This window comes from Crotalus tigris, unplaced genomic scaffold (genome assembly GCF_016545835.1).
Source record: "Crotalus tigris isolate CLP2741 ecotype Arizona unplaced genomic scaffold, ASM1654583v1 scf7180000018829.1913635, whole genome shotgun sequence".
Lineage (NCBI taxonomy): Eukaryota > Metazoa > Chordata > Lepidosauria > Squamata > Viperidae > Crotalus > Crotalus tigris.
The window spans coordinates 473,315-495,583 of record NW_024097219.1 but is presented as its reverse complement, the minus strand read 5'-3'; the positions used below and the strand labels follow the sequence as shown (position 1 = coordinate 495,583).

Below are 22,269 nucleotides of genomic sequence, written 5' to 3'. Positions count from 1 at the left end.
AAGAAGAGAAATGATTGCTCTCTGAGATCAGACATTATGAAAATTCCATTGAAGGAAGTAGGTCGGGAGGGACAACAAACTTACATCCAATGATGTGAAATTGCTTAGGGCTTGAGTTCCATTGTCTTTGGCTTCCACTTTCACCTGATATCGACCTTTCAATGCGCTATTAAGGTTGCTTGCTATTCTGTAGGAATAAAAGGTGTTGCAGCATTAGAGATGTGTGTTCGTGCTCAAACTCTGCACTACTCTGAAGTAGACTTGCCCAATTCCACCTCCACCTTGAAATATTTCTGCATTGGTAGCTTTCATGCTTCTATTTCAACTTTCAGGGTAGTTCATCAGAAAGCCAAATAAAGCATTTGCTAAATTGGAATCTTTATTGTAGCATCAGAAAAAGTTGGATGTTGCCCAAGACCACATCATAATAGTATCCTGTTGTTAACATTTCAATAAGTTAGAAACTTGTTTTTCAGAAAATGATAGAGTAAAATTAGATTTCATAAAATGCTGTCCAGTGGGTTATGAGAACCCAGCTGATGGTGATCTATGTTGTATGAGCTACATTATACTATTAAACCATAATCTGTCTTATTATTTGGGCAAAAGCATTCCATGTGAACATGGTGATTGCAATTTTCTAATCTGGGTTTAGTGTGTTATGCTAACTATATCCAGATGGTCACTCAGCATGCATGACAGCCTCTCCTAATCATCTCCCCTCAGGACCTGTAATGCAACTACATCTGGAGAGCACCAAATTGAAGTTGTTCTAGGAAACCCAGGACCCGCAACCCCGTTGAACCTTAAATAGCTAAGTGATTATCTAAAATTCTACTATTTAGTTGCTTCTAAATGTGCTAGAAAGCAAAGCTCTCCTTCTCCGTACCCAATAGAGATCCCCAGTGAGCCCTATATATATGTTCAAAGTATGTGTGTGGAAATAAAGCATTGGAGCAATATATTGGTGCAAAAGCCAGCTTTCCCCATATATCTCCTCGTCTTGCAACGTCCTTTGGTTAAACAGGTCTTTTGAACATAACTATCCAAATATCCTCAAGAGCTTATGGATCAGGTCACAAATGGGGTTGTTAGTATGCATGCCTTGCATTTACTTAATGTGACCAGAACCATAAGGCAGCATTTTTAAAGCTTTCAGCCAAGGAAACTCCATCACTTACTGGATGCTTCCAACAGAGATGCCCTTCTCTATTGTTTTTGCCACTTTGAAAACTTCAGAAAACTTCTGTTCACCTCCATTGTCCTCGATGAAAACTACCTCGGAGATGCTAAATGTGATCACACCATTTTCATCTGAATCGGCATCCTTGGCCTGGAAGAGGGGTGAAAAATATTGATGGACTTTGAAATATTATCGGACCCTGTCACACAGTTTGTGAGCATCCGATTTAGTTTCTAAAAGAAATTCCAGGAAATCTGTGCAGCTAAATGGGTATTCTGTATAATCTTACCTTGACCACAGCCACAGGCAGGTCTCTTGGAGAGATTTCTGGGATTATTACTGCAAAGAAATACCAGATACAGATCAGTAAATCCAAACAGCAAAAGACAATGAGTCTTGCTCTGCTGTAAGGCTCACTATAAAATCACATTATAATGAAGCTGTCGTCGTGTGCTCCCAAGCACATGCTCAACCAATACCCATTAAATGGCTGCCAATATGGCATTACTCTGCCCTAGCTAGAAAGCTGAATGTTCCCCTTATGGTTGGCTAACATAAAGAGGAATGCATACATGGGAGGAAGTGATGTGATGAAAGAAGCTTTGTGAGAACTGCAATCAGCTAGGATAGAGATGGATGCCCCTGCAACTAAGACAGGCTGAAGGGAATCCTTAAAGCAGTCTGACACACTACCACCTATATATTAGGGGGGCAGGGAGGTATACCATGGTTGCAACTGTCTTACAACTCTGTTCTTACCAAAGGTGTCATCAACAGGAAGAAATTGGGGAGCGTTGTCATTTGCATCACCAATTAAGATTACCAGAGTCTCTGCAAAAAAGCCACAAATAGACAGGCTCTAGTCATTGATGAAGACAGCTCTGCATGCCTTCCTGGAACCTGCACACTGGAGCCATAGCCCTGTTCAAGTAGATCTAGTCACATTTCCCACAAATAGCAGGTGTTGCTTTCTCATTTATATAAAATATCCCAGTGCAAATGCTGATATTCCTCCAGCTATGAAATTGTTAGGAGCAGATAACCTGTGGTTATACTTTTTTGCAGCTACTTTTCTAAGACACAAATAAGACAAATACACAAATATACTGAGATAGAGAAAGAAGCCTGTGATACATTTTTCACTTGCTCCCTTTCTCCTCTGGCAGGGAGTCAAGCAATGGCCGAATCTTCCCTCCATTCAATAGTACCAACCTTCTCCAACCTGCAGATGTGCCAGACTACAACTCTCATTATCCAAACGTAACATGGTTAGTACATCTGGAAGCCAGCAGGTGAGGGTTATGAAGGTATTGATGAAGACAGCTCGAGTGAGCATAGTTATAAACGTATAAATTATTCCTTTGGAATTAAAAAAAAATCTAGTAGAAAGGAAAAGTAGGGCAGAGGAAGGGTATACATTGCACAGGAGAGAAAAAGTGTGAAAGCAAGTGTCATACAGGTATCTTACCATTTCTACTGTAGGGGTTTCCTACTGCAGTGAACTCATCCTTAACACGCAGTGTGATTTCCACTTGGGTGCACAGTTCATAGTCAATATCTGAACTATTCACAAAAAGTGATCCATTGGCTGACAGGTGGAACCAGTGCTGACATATATTGCCTGCACTGCCTGCACTGTTGAAACATGCAGTAGCCAACTCCTGGAATACTAATGAGTGGTTGGTGTCCTTATCAGTAGCCTCCAGCACAGCTACTAACTGATGTAGTTTCTCATTCTCTGTAACATGAATGCTTTCTAGCGGAGATGGTAGAATGGTTGGGGACTCATCATTGACATCTAGCACATACACCCTCACCATGGCAATGGCAACTTCCACTCTTTCCCCAAAGTCCGAATTTTCAGCCCGTAGAATCAGATTGAAGAACTTCTCCTGCATTTGGTCATAGTCGAGAGCAATGTCTAGATACAATGTGCCCTGATACCAGCCAGATCCCTTGGCGCTGGAGCGAATCAGAAAGTTGTTTGAGCCTATGCTGCTATTAATGTAGAATGAAATACGGTTGTGAATTTCTGTTTGATCAGCGTCTCTGGCTTCCACAACTCCCACAAAGGCACCTAAGATATAATTCGAATATTAAAATTAGAATAATTGCAAGATTAAACATATACCATCCTTCTCCACCCAGATCATAATAGTAGAGGTCTACAGTTCCCTTGTGAATGGCAATGCCCCAATCAAGCAAATGCTATCCTCTACCTCCAGTTTCATGAATTACTTAGTATTCCTACTATTGATTCTTAAGAATTCTTTCACGCATGATTTTGGTGTTTTAAACTGCCTTTTAGATTGGCCTTGAAGATGCCAGTTATAATCTTATAAAACATAAATCACTTGGTTGGCACAGGTTGCCAAATCCTTATGTTTTGCTTAACCCTTGACTTGGTTCACAAAGCACACCTAGTTTCTTCGGCCATAAGTGAGAAAAGTGACAACAATCTTGTCTGCCATTTGTCTGTCTGCCAATACATGAAAATTGTAATATAGACCCCTTAGTAGCAAATCAAAGCTGAAAAGCTGAAAAGTAAAGAAAAAGCTAAAGACGACTACTCAGATCCAGTCATATATATACGATGGGATGTCATCTGCAGCCCTATGTTAAATGCATTATTAGGAACAATTATTAATCATCTTATCCCTTAAGATCTGCACAGAATACCATATATTAAAACTTTGGGTAAACTTTAGAAGAATATCATCTGACTCTCTCTAGAACAGTGTTTCTCAACCTTGACAATTTTAAGGCATGTGGACTTCAACTCCCAGAATTCCACAGCCAGCATTGCTGGCTGTGGAATTCTGGGAGTTGAAGTCCACATGCCTTAAAATTGTCAAGGTTGACAAACACTGCTCTAGAACTTCCTCTTCAAGAAAAGATAAGAAGTAAGATTAGTCTGGGAGATTTTCATGAAATGCCTGGGAGATTTTCCTCTCCCCAAACTATCAAGATAATGCAATCAATGAATGCTGATCCTTAGACCTATATATTGCCTGCTCCTATAATAGCTATCTATGAACCAGAGCATGAAAATGCTGTGACACCATGTCCAACTTCCGGCTTTGATATAGACATCTGAGTAGATTTTGGGAAAAGAATACTTGACTAGAATGCTTTCATCTGATCCAGTAGAGCTTTGTAGGTGGTTTGTTTAGCTTCTCACTTTGGATTTTTGAGATCTCAGTAGGTATGGTTTTTGCTTCACGTTACCCTCCAAGATATGTTATAATTTCTAGTTTCATTTCCAGTCTGTGCCAAAGAGATTCAATAAATCATACCTTGCAAGCCTTCAGAAATAGAGAACTCATAATTTGAACTGTTGAAGCTGGGTGCATTGTCATTTTTGTCCTAAGGAGAGAAGTATTTATGTTATTATGCCATATAAAATGGTAGACAGAGTGTTAAATTTGTAACCCCATTACCAAAATTATCCATCTGCAAAATCAAAGCAAATTTCATTTCTGGAGTATTTTACACATGCCCCCTTCTCCACTAAGCATCTTCTCTAAGTAGAATTTAGGTAAGAACTTTACATTACCACCATCTCTTTATCCAAACTCCTGGCAATGAGCAGTGGGATTACCTCCACAGTGAAGGTGACATTGACAGTGTCATTCAACTGAGGGATCCCCAGGTCTTGTACAAGTACTGTCACCACTATCTTCCCATTGAGCTCCACAGGAATAGCTTCTCGGTCCAAGGGCCCTTTGCTGACTAGCTCTCCAGAATCTGGGTTAATAGTGAAGTTGTTGCTGAAGTTGCCAGGCATAATTTCAAAATGTAAGCGGCTATTATTGGTTTCTTGGTTATCCTGATCAGTGGCCTGGGAAGAGAATTGAAAAAAAAAAATAGTCTTACTTCTTACTCTTCCTTGTTCCAGTCAATATTATGAGTAAGATTAAACTTCTTCAACTGGATAATATATTGATAAAGATTCTCAATCATCCAAGTAGAATTGTCTGGAAATTTAATCATGGCAACTGGATTTCTTTTCTTTGGGTTTGATATGTTTCTCTGCTTATCCAAGTAGTTTCTTCAATCTGGATCACCTTTACATACATTTGGTCAATGAAGAAGCAAAACTAGGCACTCAATATGCCAAGGAAGTATCCGATTAGGGAAAGTTGACTTACACTGAGATGAGGATGAGCATCCTATATTTACCTTGTATGGCAGCTTCCCACGTTTTTCTATGGCAGGTATATATATGTTACAGTCTAAACTGTAACCTTGTGGTCTCTCTGAGAGAGACCATCTAACTGCTAATCAGGTCTGATTCTGCTTAACATTTTGTTACATCAACCAAGATCACTTATGACTTATTGACTCCCCAACCCAGGATGTTCTTTAACAACCACATTATTTATTTATTTATTTAGAACTAGCAATAACAACCACAAAAAATAAAGTATTTTCCAAGTCAATGTAATGCATGGATACCCATGCAATTTTATCTAAAACTGCCTGTTCATTATGGCACAACCACTATGGCACAATCAGCACAGATTATGAAAAGGAAAATACCATCCTATATCAAAGACATCTCAGCTATAACCAATATAAGCTATTACAACTACCCGGCATGTTGTAGCACACAAACCAGCTAAAGCTCTCCAAAACATCTTAACTAAATCAAAACATCCAGAAGCCCAAAACAAAAGCCAAGACTTATCTACAATGTACAATGCAAGGACTGTTAACAGTCACTATATAAGATGGACAGGCAGAAGACTAGCAGAGTGCATCCATGAACACTAACTAGTAGTCAGAAGACACAATGACAATTCCTTAATTTCACAACACATAACAAACTCAACCACAGTTTTAACCTGGGAACTGTAAACATCTTAGGCCAATTCATATCCAAAACCATTAGGGAATTCCTGGAAGCTTGCATTCAGAAAAATCAGTCATCAATAGATACATAATGATAAACCATATTTACATAGCATGCAAAAGAGACAATAAAAAAACAAAGAAGGAAACAAAAAGAACAAAACACATCCTCTCCAACCAAAACATAGATAAGCAAGGACCAATACCAGACAAACAAACAAGCAGAAAACAATACCTAATTAAGGAACTGGAATACCTAATCCACCAAAACTGGCAGGGGAAGATACTGTGTATAAACCAGGAGCAAAATCCACACTGATTTGCACTGATGATGTTACCTAGCTGAGTGATGAAATGTCTGCAAGTGTTAGGTCCACCATCACCAGTGTGCCTTGCTGTGGCCCTGCCATTAGGGCAGGAGGGAGGAAGGAGGATGAGGGTTTATTGAGTGCTATTGCTGTAACTTCAAACATGGGAAACAGGTAGGGGGAGTAACAACAGAAGAAGACCAGATCACCACTAAACTGACTTGTACCAGGATCTTCAAGGCCATTTATCCTGAGAATGGAATGTTAACCAGTTTCACACCTCAGAATTTCTCAAAACATCTTACCGGCATTGCATTGGCTAGCCAAGGGACTGGTCATGGGGGGAGGGAATGAGAAATGAAAAGAATAACTTTGTATTTTGTGCGGGAACACCAGATTCCACCTGACTTTACTGCAACCAGGTTCTTTCAGTAAAAGTTTCTGTGCTCCAACCAAATGGAGTCACAAGTTTTACTTTCCTGAGAGAATAGATTGGGGCAGGTCTGACAGCAAGCAAACAACCATGCTGAGAGAGCACCAAGGATTCTACAAGTCAGTCTATATCTTAAATAAGTGGATATCCCACAACTGTTTTAAACCTATGCATATAAATGGTTTGTGCACTATGGGTTCTCGTTTGCATGTAAATAATTCCTATTTCTTTTAAGCCCAGCAGTTAAATAAGCTATAGTTGTGGCATTCTGAATTTCCTGTCTATATCTAGATTGATTGAAAATTCCATCTTTAAAAAAACACAAACACTTAGAATATCACATTCCCATTCTCCATGGCAATCATATGGCTGTATACAAAGGTAATATTGTATATTAGAATAAATTAGAAAGTCTTAGGGCCCTAACTTAATTTTGGAGTAGGACTGGAAAGAAACAGGACATTCACAATTTGGTGAAATAATCTCAGCTTCAAAGGTAAGCTTCCAACTTTATAATCTATGATTAGATTATTACTTCTTCTACGAAGCAAATTATTGCTTTTTGTTTTGCTTGAAAATGCCTGTTAGTCTAATTTGGGAAATGTTCCAGTAAACAAAGGAAGCTGGCATTTTAGCTTTACCTGGATCCAGATAGGCTCAATGCTTTTGCCCTCAATGACCATGAAGTTGTAGAAACCTGTCACAACCGGAGGATTATTGTTGATGTCAATCACTGCGATCTCCAGTTGGGTAGAACCAATCAGCCCAGCACCGTCCATTGCCTGCAAAGTGGCATAATAGGTAGGGCGGATCCCCCAATTTATTTTACTGCCATTGGCCACAAATATTGTACCATTCATTTCATTCACAGTGAAATCTGATTGGCTGCAAAACAGTTAAACAAGCATATCTTTAATTGTGTGATCACACTCACTTAGCAAGAAAATCTTGACACGTTCTCTTTCTGTTCCTCTCTGCTAATTACTGTATTGTATATACTTACATGCTCTTAGGCAGTAATTGGTAAGTGATCTCTCCAAACTTTCCACTGTCTGGATCAGTGGCCTGTAAAAAAACAAATAGAAGAAACCATTTGTTTATCATAAGTTCTTCAGGACTTGAAGTCTGCAGCTCAGGAAGGGGAGAATTGGGATATAAGTAGGTTTCCTTTCTACTAATAAATACTGTGATTGGTTTGAATGGATTAAAAGCAGGCCTTAAGGCCAAATAGGTTGTTGCTAGATTTATAGAAGAAAAATTAAAATAAATCTATGTGCAGGATAGAAAGCCAGTTTAGTGTAGGGGTTGGCATCAGTCTAGAAACCAAGAGGCTGTGAATTCTAGTCTTGTTTTGGGCCACAGACCAGCTTAGTGACCTTGGGCTAGTCACTTTCTCTCAGCCCTAGGAAGGAGGCAATGGCAAATCACTTCTGAAAAACCGTGCCAAGAAAACTGCAGGGACTTTTCCAGAGAATTGGACATGATTAAATGGAAGGTTCAAAAAATATGCAGGTTGTGGGGAAACAAGGAGCATAATAGCCTATGGGTGGAAAACAGCCATGAAGTCATAGAGATAATAGGCCTTTCTATTTCCATCATCTTTAACACCAGGAGCCCAAATAGACGTAGAGGTTTCTTACTGTGATATTAGAAGCTACAATGAAACCAGGTGGGCTTTCTTCCAATACAGAAAGCTTGTAGTCAGTCTGTCTGAATTCAGGCCTGTGGTCATTGACGTCAAGAAGATGGATAGTCACTGTGGCAAAAGAGCAGCAATCCACTGTCCTTCTAGTATCATTTGCTACAATCTGTTAGCATATAAAAGGATCAAATTACCAAACTTATGTATAAGAGTCGCTGTATCAGTCAGATGGGTGGCATAGAAATTGAGTGAGTGAATGAATGAATGAATGAATGAATGAACAAATAAATATTCATAATTTCCTTCAGGATGAATCTTACTGTCTCAGGTAGAAACAGGCAGGTCCATCAGAATTCATGCACATTGTTTAGCCCAGGGGTAGGCAACCCAAAACACTCAAAGAGCCACTTGGACCTGTTTCCCACCAAAAACAAAACACCGGGAGCCGCAAAACGCTTTTGATATCTAAAACGAAGATAACACTGCATATATCCTTTTTTACCTTTATTATAGGTGTGTGTGTGTGTGTGTGTGTGTAATACACACACACACATACATACATACATACACACACACACATTAAAAATAAAAGTAAAAATATGACTCTTGGGAATATCCATACCATTAAAACAATGATCACCAAGAGAATGCTTTAAGAGAATAAAATTACATACACACACAGGTAAAAAAAGGATATATACAGTGTTATCTTCATTTTAGATGTCAAAAGGGTCTCTCTCTCTCTCTCTGTCTCTCTCCCTCCCTCCCTCCCTATCTGCCCTTGGTCTGCCACTCCTCTTCCCCCACTCTCTTTCTTTCTCTCTCTCTTTCCTCTCTCTCTCCCTCCCTCTCTCTCTCTTTCTCCCCCCCCCCTCCTATCTGCTGCTCACCTGGCAAGCTTCAAGCTGTTGTCCAACAAGCTAGGGGTGGGCAATCTCGTCTCTTTTATGACTCATGGACTTCAACTCCCAGAATTCCTGAGTCAGCCTAGCTGGGCTAGCTAGCTCTCTCCTGCCCTTCCTGCTTCCTGCAGAGACGCAGCAAAGGGAGGAGCTCCGTCCAGAAAGCTTTTCAGCTCCTCGGAGAACACTGTGAGTGCACTGGCTCCGGAGCCGCAGGTTGCCGACCTGTGGTTTAGCCCGTTAGCCCTCTGAGATAAGCAAGATCAAAAAACAGCAGAGATGCTGTGTAACTGGCTAGAATTGTAATCAAAAGGAATAGAAGAATCTAGAGAAGCCAATCAGTTTCTCTCTGCTCAGTCGTATACCAAACAGAATCTAAACATAATTGTTTTGAGTTTCTTTCTTGTGCTTTCTTCTTTCTCAGGACTAAAGTCTCTGCTTAATGGCTCATCATTCCTTCCCATTCCCAAGTTCAGATCTACATTGATTATTAAGCTGCCTAGAGTAGCCAAAGGCAAGATAGGCAGCAAATAAATTTAATAATAGATAATTTCTTGACATTTGTGAAGAAGAGACGGCCATATCCTTGGCAGCAGCTAGATGGGGATACTTTGGTTGCACAGTTCATAGTAGAACCAGTTTCCACATAATCTGAGATCTGCAGAGTGTACTATAGATGCAAATGTACCAAGTGTTTCCCACTTAGATCACCTACAGTAAAGCTATCTAAGGGGTAATTCAGTGCTCAGAGGGAAGAATGTTAAAAAGTTGATTTTGGATACATTTCAATCAAAGGATCTTTCCCATCCTTCTCTTTTTCTCACCTCCACAGTCATAATAGTTATAGTTTCATAATCCACAAGGCTTGAATTTCTCACTAGCACTTGAACAGTGCCTTCATTTACAATCTGCCTGGGTGACACTGAGAATGCCAGTGCATCAGGACCTCTTAGGAAGAGCTGGAAAGTACCATTTTGACCCTGTTCAAGAGGAAAAAAACCAGGACATTCTGAAAGAACTATCAACCAGGAGAATCCTTTAGTACCAGCCAGGAGAGTGACAGCTGATTGGGATTTTTGGCAATAGAAAATAGCAGATAGCAGTGTATTGGTTTTCTTTTGTTTCATTTGCCTGCATTTACTCCTGAATTTTTCTGGAGCTGCACATTTTCAGTTGTAAAACAAGATTTTTGTAACAATCTCCTAGAAAAGCAAAAGGGTAATGATCTTGGACTGACATTGACATACTTCTCAATGTTAAATTAAAGCACATTAAAATATTTTATCAAATGAGACAAAGTAATTAGTTGAACATTTAGCTTGTGTTCTGAATGCAAATGACATTCAGTAACTATATTTAAGACAGGTAAAAGAGAGAAATTACTGCTGGCAAAAATGATTATTGATTCCCTTACCATTTAACTGAAATGACTTCATTTCAGCTAACACAGACCTAATACAACACTTAAGTCTTTTCAGCACATTTGTGGGATTAGATTCTGTATTGGCAAATTCAATGGGATGATATGAAATATGTTCATAATTCAGAGCAATTAAAGAGATATATGGGTTTCACTGCCCCAAACAGGCACACACACAATTTTCCACTTATAGGAATTTTTCAGATACAAAGTTTTCTTTAAGTCAAACTCAAGTCCTACTGACTTCATAGACATACCTTATGAAGGCTTTTTGGCAAAGCATTGAAATATTCTGCTATTGCTTTCTTCCAAGGGTTTAATAATTTTTAACTTTCTAATTTAGTTTGCAACACAGTTATTTCACGATGGTCTCCAATTCAAACACTACGCAGATCCAATGCTTACCCTAATCATATTATGTGCTAAATTGGTCAAAATAATTTAAATCTGCCTTTAGTCCAAATTCAAACTCCTAGTCTTCAATGAATGAAACAGCAGGCTAAGTTTGCCAGATGGACAATCACAGTTGTCATTGTAAACCCAATCCACTTTGCAGGGATAGTATTGTGAGGATAAACTACACTATAGGAATCCACCATGTAATTCCACCTAGAGCATTTGAAGCAAAGGCAAGAGAAAAAGCTAACAAAAGCCTCACACATTCACCTTGTCAGGATCATAGGCTACAATACTGAGGTTGGCAACAGGTGTTCTGGCAGAAGCATGTTCCTCAATCTGACCTGAAAAATTGACCTCTGTAGGGCCTGTGAAGTTGCAGGGAGGATCCGTGCATAAATAAAACTGAGGTTTGTTATCGTTGATATCGGTGATATGGATGGTCACCTGGGTGCTCACTTCTGCCACTTGATGGTAAATGTTCAAGTTCTTTTCTCGAGCCTGTCCATTGAAGCAAGAGAGATCTCTTAGTTTAATAGATCTACTTAATTTAGTAATTTGATGCTTTGGTATACTAAAATATTTTCGTATACCATCAGACCTTTGAAAAAAAGCAGGGGTAGAGGAGGACATAGACCAACCATTTCTCAGGGCTGCTCTGCTACTCACAACAATCTGAAATTGCACCTCTTCACCTGGTACACCTTCTCGGTCCAGGTTACTATTCACAGTGATGACTCCTGTAGACTGGTTCACTGTAAACAGGCTGCTGGCATCTAGAGAGGGAGATAACCAGAAAAACATCTTTTCAGCGGTGTTGGAAAAGTTAACCTTTCACTAAGGATGATCATTGTGTTTTGTTTTTAATTTGGACCTCAGGAAAAGGGTGTGCTTTTGTATAAACAATTCTCTAACCACTTGGTGTGTTATAGAACCTCAAGCAGGTTCTCTGACATCCTCTTCCTCCAGCTCTTGGGAGAGAGAAGCAAGAAAAAGTTGAAGATTGCAGTCATCCAACATAGTCAAGAATAGACGATGAGACAATTTCTGGAACTGTCCATTGCATGGATAAGCAGTCTAGTGTCCTCCAGGAATCATGGGAATTTAAGTTCAAAATACATAGAAGGCACTATCTGACTGTAGGAAAAGTTATAATGCAAAGGAAGCCAAGAAGGCAATTTGGGAAGAATGTGATAAGAGACAGGCTTTCTGTTATAATGTGTCAGAAAAGGACTGAACATCAGCTATGATTGGGGGTCTTGCTATGAATTTTGTAGACATAAAGTATCAATATAATAATTAAAAATTAGAAGTGTATGCATAATTAATTTCATGGTGATAGACAACAGGAATCACAAACTTGATCTTGTCTGCACACCTTATATCCCTCTTCCCCAGACTCTTTACTCACTGATGATACTGTAAAGGATTATATCATTCACATCTTTGTCCTTGTCAATGGCCAACACTGTCATTACAGAAGTACCCTAGAAGGAAAAAAGCCTGAATAAGATATATTTTGTACCCCCACAGTATGTAGAGAACCTGATTTGCCAATGTGTTCATCAACCCTTGCAGTCGTGCACAGTTCTAGCTTTATAAAGAAATAAATAAAAAGGTAAACAATATTCCAGCAAGGGGATTGTCATGGTTCCTATAGATGAAACCAGTTATAAGAACTTCAAGGCAAGGATTTCTTCCTTAAAGAACATTTTATTAGGAAACAAAGTATCGGCACTTACATAGTTGAACTCAAGAATGAGATTCCCTCCTCCCAGATACAAGTAACAAATTGCAATTCCCACCCCACAACAGCTGTCACAAACCACATTCCTCAAGTAGCACAAAACATGGGCTTTCCTCTCCAGCCTTTCAGCCCGTCAAAACCTTATCAAAACACGTCCTTGAGTTCCCACACTTCTACATTGTATGGCTAGCTAAACCTTCAGGCATTTACCCCATCCCCCTTCTACATCTGAACTCTAAGAAAGGCACATTAAAAGCATGAGAAAAAAATGGCTGCTGTTTTTTCAGTTGTCAGAGTGACATCCATTGTCACAGCGTTGACAGGGATAAAGAGATCCACCTTCTAGATAAATCATTGCTGTTCAGGAAAATAATTTCAGGTATTTAAAAAGGCAATTCTATCTTGATCTCTAGGGGACAAGAAGCTATGGAAAAGGATTCAGAAATCTGCTCTGGCTGCTTTTTAAATCATCATTCAGCATGAAATCATCCGTACACTATGTGCTTTCATTTAGATTCATATTGAGAGCAGATATTGATGATGTTCAAAACTTAAAGATGTCAATAGGTTGGCTGCAGGAGGGAGAATTAGACCAAGCATGTATTCAGTGTGTTCACTTTGGATTATACAAAATGCTAAACCAAATAACTGGTAGAAGATGAATACTTTGTTTGGCCAAGTGTGATTAGACACAAGAAATTTGTCTCATGTAACATTTTTTTTTCTCAAGGGAAGAACAAAGGCAAAATGAAGATTCACAAATACAGAACTGGCTTTCACCACCTGTTATAATTATTAATTTCCCTCTGTCTTTTTTTAAAAGTAAGGTCTTAGAGTGATGTGATTCACAATATCCATTTTTCTTTTTAAAAATCTTCCTCTTCCTCCCAGGCTGTTCTGATCAGATGCTATACTACAATATTGAACTTTGCAGCTGAGTATAAAGTGCTATGGTAGTCACTGGAAATCAATATACATTGGTTCCACTGATGATGATCACAACATGCAGAAGACTGGGATATTTGTATATCTTTGTCTGATATGACATGTGCAATTTATCTTGTAGAAAGAAGTTCTGACTATAGTAATTCATGCTTTGATGAGTTATGTGTAAAGGTGGTTATAAACTTCAGCTACTGCACAATGAGCTGCACATTACATCAGACTTGGATTAATGCCGCTGACATTCCAATAGTTTCCATGCTCCAATGAAAACTAACATGGTATAGGACTAGGATAAATGAGGTGGTAGTGTGCACCCCTTTAGATATAAGGCAAAAAGGTGTTTTATTGCAACACATAAGGGCACTCATGTGGCTCTTGTCTGCAACTCCTTAAAGGTGCTTGCAACTATGTATGAGACTGCTTGGCTGTTTCCCAACCCTAAATGGAAGGACAACTTTTTGTATCAACCTATGATTTTTGATTTGGGGGAAGGGGAATCTCCCTACCTCTAGAAATTAAGACAGAATCTTCTCAATAGCAATTGTGGAGCTACCTACAGAGGAATTTTAGAAGAAAATATCTTCACATTATGCAGGTTTTCAATATTATGCCTCTATGTTTTAGATTCCGTGCCATCCCCTCATTTTACTATCCTTAGCCCCCAAATGGATTTAGTAGGAAATTTTAGTAGGAAAAGATTTGAAAACCAAGGTCAGTTTGGTATCAGTAATAAGGTATTCAATAGGCCAGAACATGTCTACCACTCATAATCCACCTTGTAGGAGTAATTGAGATAGGATCCGTATGATCGTATTCTGTTCTTGCTTACTCAACTCAGATTGCAAGGAAGGACATAGATTCACTTTGAGGATACAGAGATAAACCCACACAGGTAAAATACATGTGAAGGGGACAAAAGTGATAAAGTTTATGTATCTAAGAAAGATGTTGGGTTTTGTCATATACAGGTGAGAAAATTCTTACCAGAGGGCAGTTCTCTGAAACCGAGGCCATGTATGGCTCTCCCAAAAACTGGGGATCCAGATCTGCAACATCAATAACTGCCACAGATAGATAGGCTGTATTATTGTGGTAGATAACAGAACCATGCCACTTTCCTCCATTGTCCTAAAATACAAGAGAAGCAACCATAAATCATTTGAATTGACATTTTACCTATCTATGATAGTACTGTGATGATTCCCTGTATTATAATGTAGCCGAAAACACACCTAGAGTATCTAGGAGATTGCATTTCCATAAAAAATCCCTTGAAAACACCTGAGTTTTTTTTTCTAAATAAATATCCAGATCTCAAGTTCTTCTTTCATAGTGTTAATTCTTCTGAATCATAAATTTAGAACTGAGGGTGATGGAGGCATTTTTAAACACTTTTTAAAATTCCTATCTAAATCACTGATTTTAGAAATTGATCTTATTATACCATTGTAGAAAAAATAATCTGATAGGTTGGCTTTTACTAGTTTTATGTAAATATGGAAGAGTTCATCTCAACTCATCTCTTGGAATCATCTAAATCAAGAATTGAAAGATATTCTTTCTCAGACCTACAGGCTATTCAGGTAGATAACTAAATTAGAAAGGACAAATAATTGATTTTATGTGAAAGCATTTATGCATTTGTCTTCTTTGTCCCTTCCCTTTTTTCCTCCAAACAAATTTTTAAAAATATATTTAGACATTTGGCTGTAGTGTTTTAAAAACACAATTTCTCTAAAACCTTTATCCTGTGTAGGATATTACTCCTCTTAATATGTATTTAAATTAAAATGCAACATCTGCCAGATAAACAAAGTTTTCCATATAATTAGAATCAATTCAATATCTAAAAATGTATTGGTTTAGATTTTTAATCACCAAGGTCAATGTAAGATAACAATAATCTAGCTGTCTGAAATATGCCGGGGGGGGGGAACCAAAAGAAGAATGGTTTGTGTAGTTTAACAGATTTTTTTAAAAAAACAAAAATGGTAATAATGTTTAAACTGAAGCAGATACAGATAGAGCAGGGGTAGGCAACCTTGGCTCTTTTATGACTCATGGACTTCAACTCCCAGAATTCCTGAGCCAGCATTGGAAACTTCTCCCTTTCCCCTCAGCATGGCTGGCTCAGGAATTCTGGGAGTTGAAGTCCACAAGTCATGAAAGAGCCAAGGTTGCCTACCCCTGAGTTAGAGGGATAGTTATTTACAATTTCAATCTCATTCTTCTTGGCTCCCTAAACTTTTTCTGAAGTTGGTGGAGACCTTTCAAGATCTCCTTTAATATCCTACAGATCTAGAAATCATCAAATGGCCAGCACAGAACAAATCCAGGGCTAAACCCCTGCCTAAATATTCTATTATCCACATCTTTGTGCTTTTCAAATGGGTGGCACAACATTTTTTGTGACATAAGGACTATCACAATGGCTGAGAACCATTATTTCCTGCTGATATCATCAATGTCATCCTTGGCTTCCTCAAGATTGATGATTTTAATAACAACCCCTGAACTGCTGTGTTCAGTTATCGATGCTTTGAAGCAGGAAAGAGCCCTTCCCAGTGTGCTCCAAGTTGATGGATCTGTTCTGTGATTCTGCATTCCAGGCACCTGCTTGGCTACTGGTGAGCGGACCATGGTATAAGATCCAAAGAAGAGGAGGAAGGGCAGCCTCAGTTGCAACAGGGCCTTTCCATCACTGCTTCCTAATCCGAGTTGGTTAATCCAGGAACTGAACTGCTGACAGAATGCTTAACAAAACATATTACATAATCCCATCTAGTTCTTGCCCTACTGTTAGTCATATCTCCATAAATCTGCTCAAGCTATACAAGGGATAGGGAAATATGCTGGAATCCCCTAACGAGTTTTCACCAGACAACCCCATGCTACATGTGAAATCTAGGAGTTGCACTCTTAGCACACTCACAGACTAACTGTTGGAACACCAATATAAATCCTTGAGAACCCAGTTGAAAGCTACTACGCACAGTGCCTTATTCATGGCAATTAATCACAATTTTTCTTCTCCACAGAAATGAAATTATCATCCCATCCCTGCCTCTGAATCTTCCTTGCTTATCTTAGCTGAGCCTCACCGTAGCAAAGATCTTGATTCGATAGAAAGTGCTCTTATTGTTGTAACTGAGTGAGCCGTTCAACACCACGGTGCCATTTTGCAGAATGATAAAAAGCTGATGATTCTCTGCATTGTTTGGAATGACCTGTAAATGAGACCCATGGTAGAAACATGAACAGTAATAAAGCACAAGCACTTTGCCTTGAATAAAATAGACATTCCTCATTGTAAAGGACTTTGTGACAAGTCCTTTACAATGCCTTGGTAAGGCCACACTTGGAATACTGCATCCAGTTTTGGTCACCATGATGTAAAAAAGATGTTGAGGCTCTAGAAAGAGTACAAAGAAGAGCAACAAAGATGATTAGGGGACTGGAGGTTAAAACATATAAGGAAAGGCTGATGGAATTGGGAATGTCTAGTTTAACGAAAAGAAGGACGAGGGGGGACATGATAGCAGTGTTCCAATATCTCAGGGGCTGCCTCAAAGAAGAGGGAGTCAAGCTATTTTCCAAGGCGCCTGAAGGCAGGACAAGAAGCAATGGGTGGAAACTAAGCAAGGAGAGAAGCAACCTAGAACTAAGGAGAAACTTCCTGACAGTTAGAACAATTAACCAGTGGAACAACCTGTCTCCAGAAGCGGTGAATGCGCCAACACTGGAAGTTTTTAAGAAGAGACTGGACAGCCACTTGTCCGAAATGGTGTAGGGTTTCCTGCCTGAGCAGGGGGTTGGACTAGATGACCTCCAAGGTCCCTTCCAACATTATTATTATTATTATTATTATTATTATTATTATTATTATTATTATTATTATGTTGTTGTTGTTGTTGTTGTTGTTGTTGTTGTTATATTATTATTATTATTAATTAGCTGATGGGGGAAGAAAGTATATCTATCTACATCACACAGAGTCAACAGGTAAAATAACCTTCACCAGTGGTCAGATTAATTCTCAGCTTCTGTAGCAAGCATACGGCATCTAGTAATGATGCTGACAACATCCCAGAGTCATATAATCACCATTTCCAACCTATCCAGCTGGCATCTGACAAGCAAAGTCAATGGGGGAAGCTGGATTCACTTATCGACCGTGTGATTCATGTAACAGTTGCAGTGATTGCTTAACTACCATGGCAAAAAAAGGTGAAAAATTAGGTGGGGTTCACTTAACAATTGCCTTACTTCTGGTCCCAATTGTGGTTGTATGATGAGAAATGAAAATATATACAGATGTTCGAAGGTCATTACTTTTTTAAATTGTAAATTATAAACAGAAAATGTTTCATCAAGATTCCATTTACAATTTTAAAAAGTAACAACCTTTAAACATCTGCATATATTTTCACTTCCAATTAACTTTTGAAACTCCTGAACTGTAACATCTTTTTTTTTTTTTTTTATTAAAATTTTTATAAATTTTACAAAAAAAACAAGAACAATACAGAACAAAAAACAACATATACAAAAGAGAAAAAAAAAATTAAACAATACATATATAAAAAAAAACCCCACCCCACACCCCTCCCAAAAACCCTCCCTTCCCCCCCCCTGAGCTTCCCAGAGCAGAATATAGGCTTAAGAAATAATAAAAAAAAAAATAAAAATTAAATTAAAAACTCTATATTTATATATATAAAAAAGATATCTATAATATATATAAAAATAAAACTTATGAAAAGGCTATATAATATTTTTGTATACCCAATCTAAATTGTATAAATTTTATCCATTTGTCCCAGATAGCAAAAAACTTCTCTTGCGTTTGTTGCTTTAAGAGCTGTTTATTATAAAGCCTTAATGGAGGAGATGATTCAACCATTAAATGATCTTTTTAATGGTATCCTACAGGGTTTAGAGATTCCTCCTTCATGGCGTAGTGCTTTTATATCATTGATTCCAAAGGAGGATCAAGATCTTACTTTACCAAAAAACTATAGGCCTATATCTCTTTTAAACGTGGATTATAAGATATTTGTAAAAATTTTGGTAAATAGGCTTATGAGGGTGGTGCATCATCTTGTGCATAAAGATCAATCAGGGTTTATAACAGGAAGGTATATGAAAAACAATGTTAGACAAATTATTAATTTACTAGAATACTCAGATAAGAACAACCAAGTTTCTGCAGGGCTCATATTTTTAGATGCTGAAAAAGCATTTGACCAACTGAATTGGCATTTTATGCTAAGAGTAATGGAAGAAATGAATTTTGGTGAAAACATATTACAAGCCCTTAAGGTAATATATCAAAAACAAACAGCACAACTTATTGTTAATGGAGGTTTGTCGGAGGTTTTCACAATAGAGAAAGGTACTAGACAGGGGTGTCCTTTATCGCCATTGTTGTTTGTTTTAACATTGGAAATATTATTGATTAAAATTCGAGAGTCTCAGGAAATTAAAGGAATATATGTTAATAAAAAAGAATATAAGTTGAGAGCTTTTGCGGATGACTTGGTTGTTACTTTGTCGCAACCTGATTATTCTGTAGTAAACTTATTACAGTTGATTCACCATTATGGTTTGGTCTCGGGTTTTAAGATTAATGTAAATAAGACTAAAATTTTACCTAAAAATATGTCGAGTCAGGAGAAGCAGATTTTGGTTAACTCGACGGGTTTTGAGATTGTTAATAAGGTAAAATATTTGGGGGTGATGCTGTCTGTTTCTAATGCAAAATTATTTAAAAACAATTATGAAAGGTTGTGGGTCGGGGTACAGAAAGACTTGAAGAACTGGGAAAAGCTGCAATTATCCCTCATGGGAAGAATTGCAGTGATAAAAATGAATATTCTACCCAAGTTTCTTTTTTTGTTTCAAATGTTACCAATTTTGAAAAATGAGATTACTTTAAATGAGTGGCAGAAGGGTCTCAATAAATTTATTTGGGCAGGGAAAAAACCAAGGGTTAAGTTCAAAATTATGCAAGACTTCCGTGAGAGGGGCGGACTCAAGGTACCAAATTTGAAATTATATTATGATGCGGTGGTTTTAACATTAATTAGTGACTGGGTAAAATTGACAAATTCTGAGATACTTTATCTAGAGGGATGGGATTTACTTTATGGGTGGCATGCCTATTTAATATTTAATAAAAAAATAGATTGGGCTTTTAAATCTCATATTTTAAGAATTTCTTTACTTAGGATTTGGAGAAAAGATTATAAAAGTGATTTTAAAGTACCATTATGGGCTATACCTTGGCATGCGATAGAAGGAATAAAAAGAGGGGTTAAAATGGATATGGTGTCTTATAGACAGTTACTTAAATGGGATGGACAAAACTGGCAAATAAAATCACGGGAAGAATTAGCACAAGAAAATTTTACTTATTCTTGGTTCCAATATATGCAACTACTAGATAGATGGAAGATGGATTGTAAGGTGGGTTTTCTTAGAGAAGATGAAAATCTTATTAAGCAACTGAAGGATCAAAGACAAACCCACATTAAGAGAATTTATGGGGTTTTAGTTGAATGGGACTCAGAAACGGAACTAATTAAAGATTGTATGATTAGATGGGCGCAGAACTTTGGTGAGCCAGTTTCATTGGACACCTGGGAAATTATTTGGGTGAGAAATGTCAAATTTACTCAAGCACAGAATTTAAGGGAGAATTTTTATAAAATGTTTTATAGATGGCACCTTGATCCACAAAAAATGTCTTACATGTACCCTGACGTGCAACCTAAATGCTGGAGATGTGGTTATAAGGAGGCTTCCTATTATCATATTTTGTGGTCATGCAGAGAGATAAAAGCATTTTGGATCAAAATATGGTGGAATATCCAGAGAATTTTTAGAAGGAGGGTAAAATTCACTCCGCAATTATTTTTGTTAGGTATTGTTACAGATTGTGATACAAAGGAGGTTGTATTGATGTTAAACTTGATCACAGCCGCGAGGCTGTTAGTTGGACAATATTGGAAGAAGGAATCTTTGCCTACATTGCAGGAATGGTTTTTTAAAGTAGCTTATTTGGCGGAAATGGCAAAGAACTGTAACATCTTTTGAATTCCATTTTTCATTCATGCAAATTCCCAGGGAAATATTAACCAAAATTCTCCAGTATAACTGTGTAAATTATCCTCCTTGCTGTAAGCACCTTCTACAGTTGTAACTACAGTACAGTTTTTGTATGGAATTCTCAGAAACACACATTCTATTCAGAAGTGTTTTCCAAAAAAGAAATGTGCACTTTTTCTGCAACTTTTTACATTTAGAAAGATGGCTACAGGCGGCTTTATGTATTAAATTAATGCATTAAATGGGGAAATTCACAATCCTAAGAAGTTATTTCTGCACAAGGGCCACTGGGCAGACATTACTTAGAATATGTACAAAAGGCCAGTCTTAGGACACTCAGTGCTATTTATTTATTTGACATATGATGTATCATGCATGGACTTACAATATATATTAACATTTTGTCTAGATTAAAAACACAGTAAAATATGAATGTTTAAAAGATCTACATTCAGATAACAATATTTAAGCCATCTAACCATTGAAGTACAGCATTGTTTAATGTGAAAAATAATCAGATATTGGACTGGCATATGCCCTCAGCTTACAAGCTGGCCACCATGTGATCTATAGTTTGACAGTTCTTCTCAATGGAAAGTCAAATTGGTGGCTGAACGCCCAGACACAGATAGATGTATAAATGACCCTATGCAAACGGTGCCAGGTTTTGAACTACCATGCCAGCAATGGACAGCCTTGAATAGGATTTCCATCTCACACGGCATCTGCCAGGATTTGCTATATAAAATGGAGTATAGCATCCTCCCTTCAGTGTGACTGTAGGGTCCCACTCACCTCTTCAATTTTATAGGATACCCATCCAGCATCTTCACTGTCAATATCCACAGCTCTCACATTATAGATCGGAGTACCATTTTTTGTGTTCTGGAACAAAGTTAATCAGTTTGCAGAGTTGAAGGTTGGAGTGAGTTGAAGGAAGAGTAACAGAAGCTACGTATAACCTCCAAAACTAATATACAAACTGCTAACAGAACTACACATGCTTTGAAAATGATTCTGAATAATTGCCTTGGACTTTACACACGGACAACACTTTTCTGCTTTGATTAAACAAAGTGAATCTGAAAAAAAGATACCACTCCTTGAAGAGCTGCATTCCTTAAAACAATGGCACCACTTTAAAACAATGGGCTGCTTTAATCAATAGCAAGGAAGTACTGTAAAGTCCAAAGTACATCCTCTGGATTATTTTGGAAATGAGCATAGTCCTATTAAAAATAAATCCCTCGGTTGTTTGAAAAAATGAATGGCAAAACTAAAAGTTATAGCATTCTTCCTCAGCTTTTTCCATGTATGCCAATCATGATA

The 22,269-nt window shown here is 37.9% G+C and overlaps 1 protein-coding gene across 15 annotated transcripts in view; it reads right to left on the bottom strand.

Annotated features, from left to right (window-relative positions):
• CDHR2 (cadherin related family member 2) overlaps nt 1-22,269 on the bottom strand; it is a 68,005-nt gene that overhangs the window by 6,606 nt on the left and 39,130 nt on the right. For all 15 annotated transcript variants that reach the window (XM_039356721.1, XM_039356714.1, XM_039356720.1 and 12 more), the window contains 17 exons: nt 21,736-21,825; nt 16,932-17,057; nt 14,815-14,958; nt 12,550-12,625; nt 11,808-11,914; nt 11,409-11,639; nt 10,147-10,302; nt 8,419-8,586; nt 7,782-7,843; nt 7,420-7,663; nt 4,785-5,024; nt 4,480-4,549; nt 2,652-3,260; nt 1,943-2,014; nt 1,473-1,522; nt 1,182-1,333; nt 85-187 (listed from right to left, as the gene is read on the bottom strand). In XM_039356721.1, coding sequence (XP_039212655.1) covers nt 85-187; nt 1,182-1,333; nt 1,473-1,522; nt 1,943-2,014; nt 2,652-3,260; nt 4,480-4,549; nt 4,785-5,024; nt 7,420-7,663; nt 7,782-7,843; nt 8,419-8,586; nt 10,147-10,302; nt 11,409-11,639; nt 11,808-11,914; nt 12,550-12,625; nt 14,815-14,958; nt 16,932-17,057; nt 21,736-21,825 — 2,700 coding nt within the window. The remainder of the gene's footprint in view (nt 1-84; nt 188-1,181; nt 1,334-1,472; nt 1,523-1,942; nt 2,015-2,651; nt 3,261-4,479; nt 4,550-4,784; nt 5,025-7,419; nt 7,664-7,781; nt 7,844-8,418; nt 8,587-10,146; nt 10,303-11,408; nt 11,640-11,807; nt 11,915-12,549; nt 12,626-14,814; nt 14,959-16,931; nt 17,058-21,735; nt 21,826-22,269) is intronic.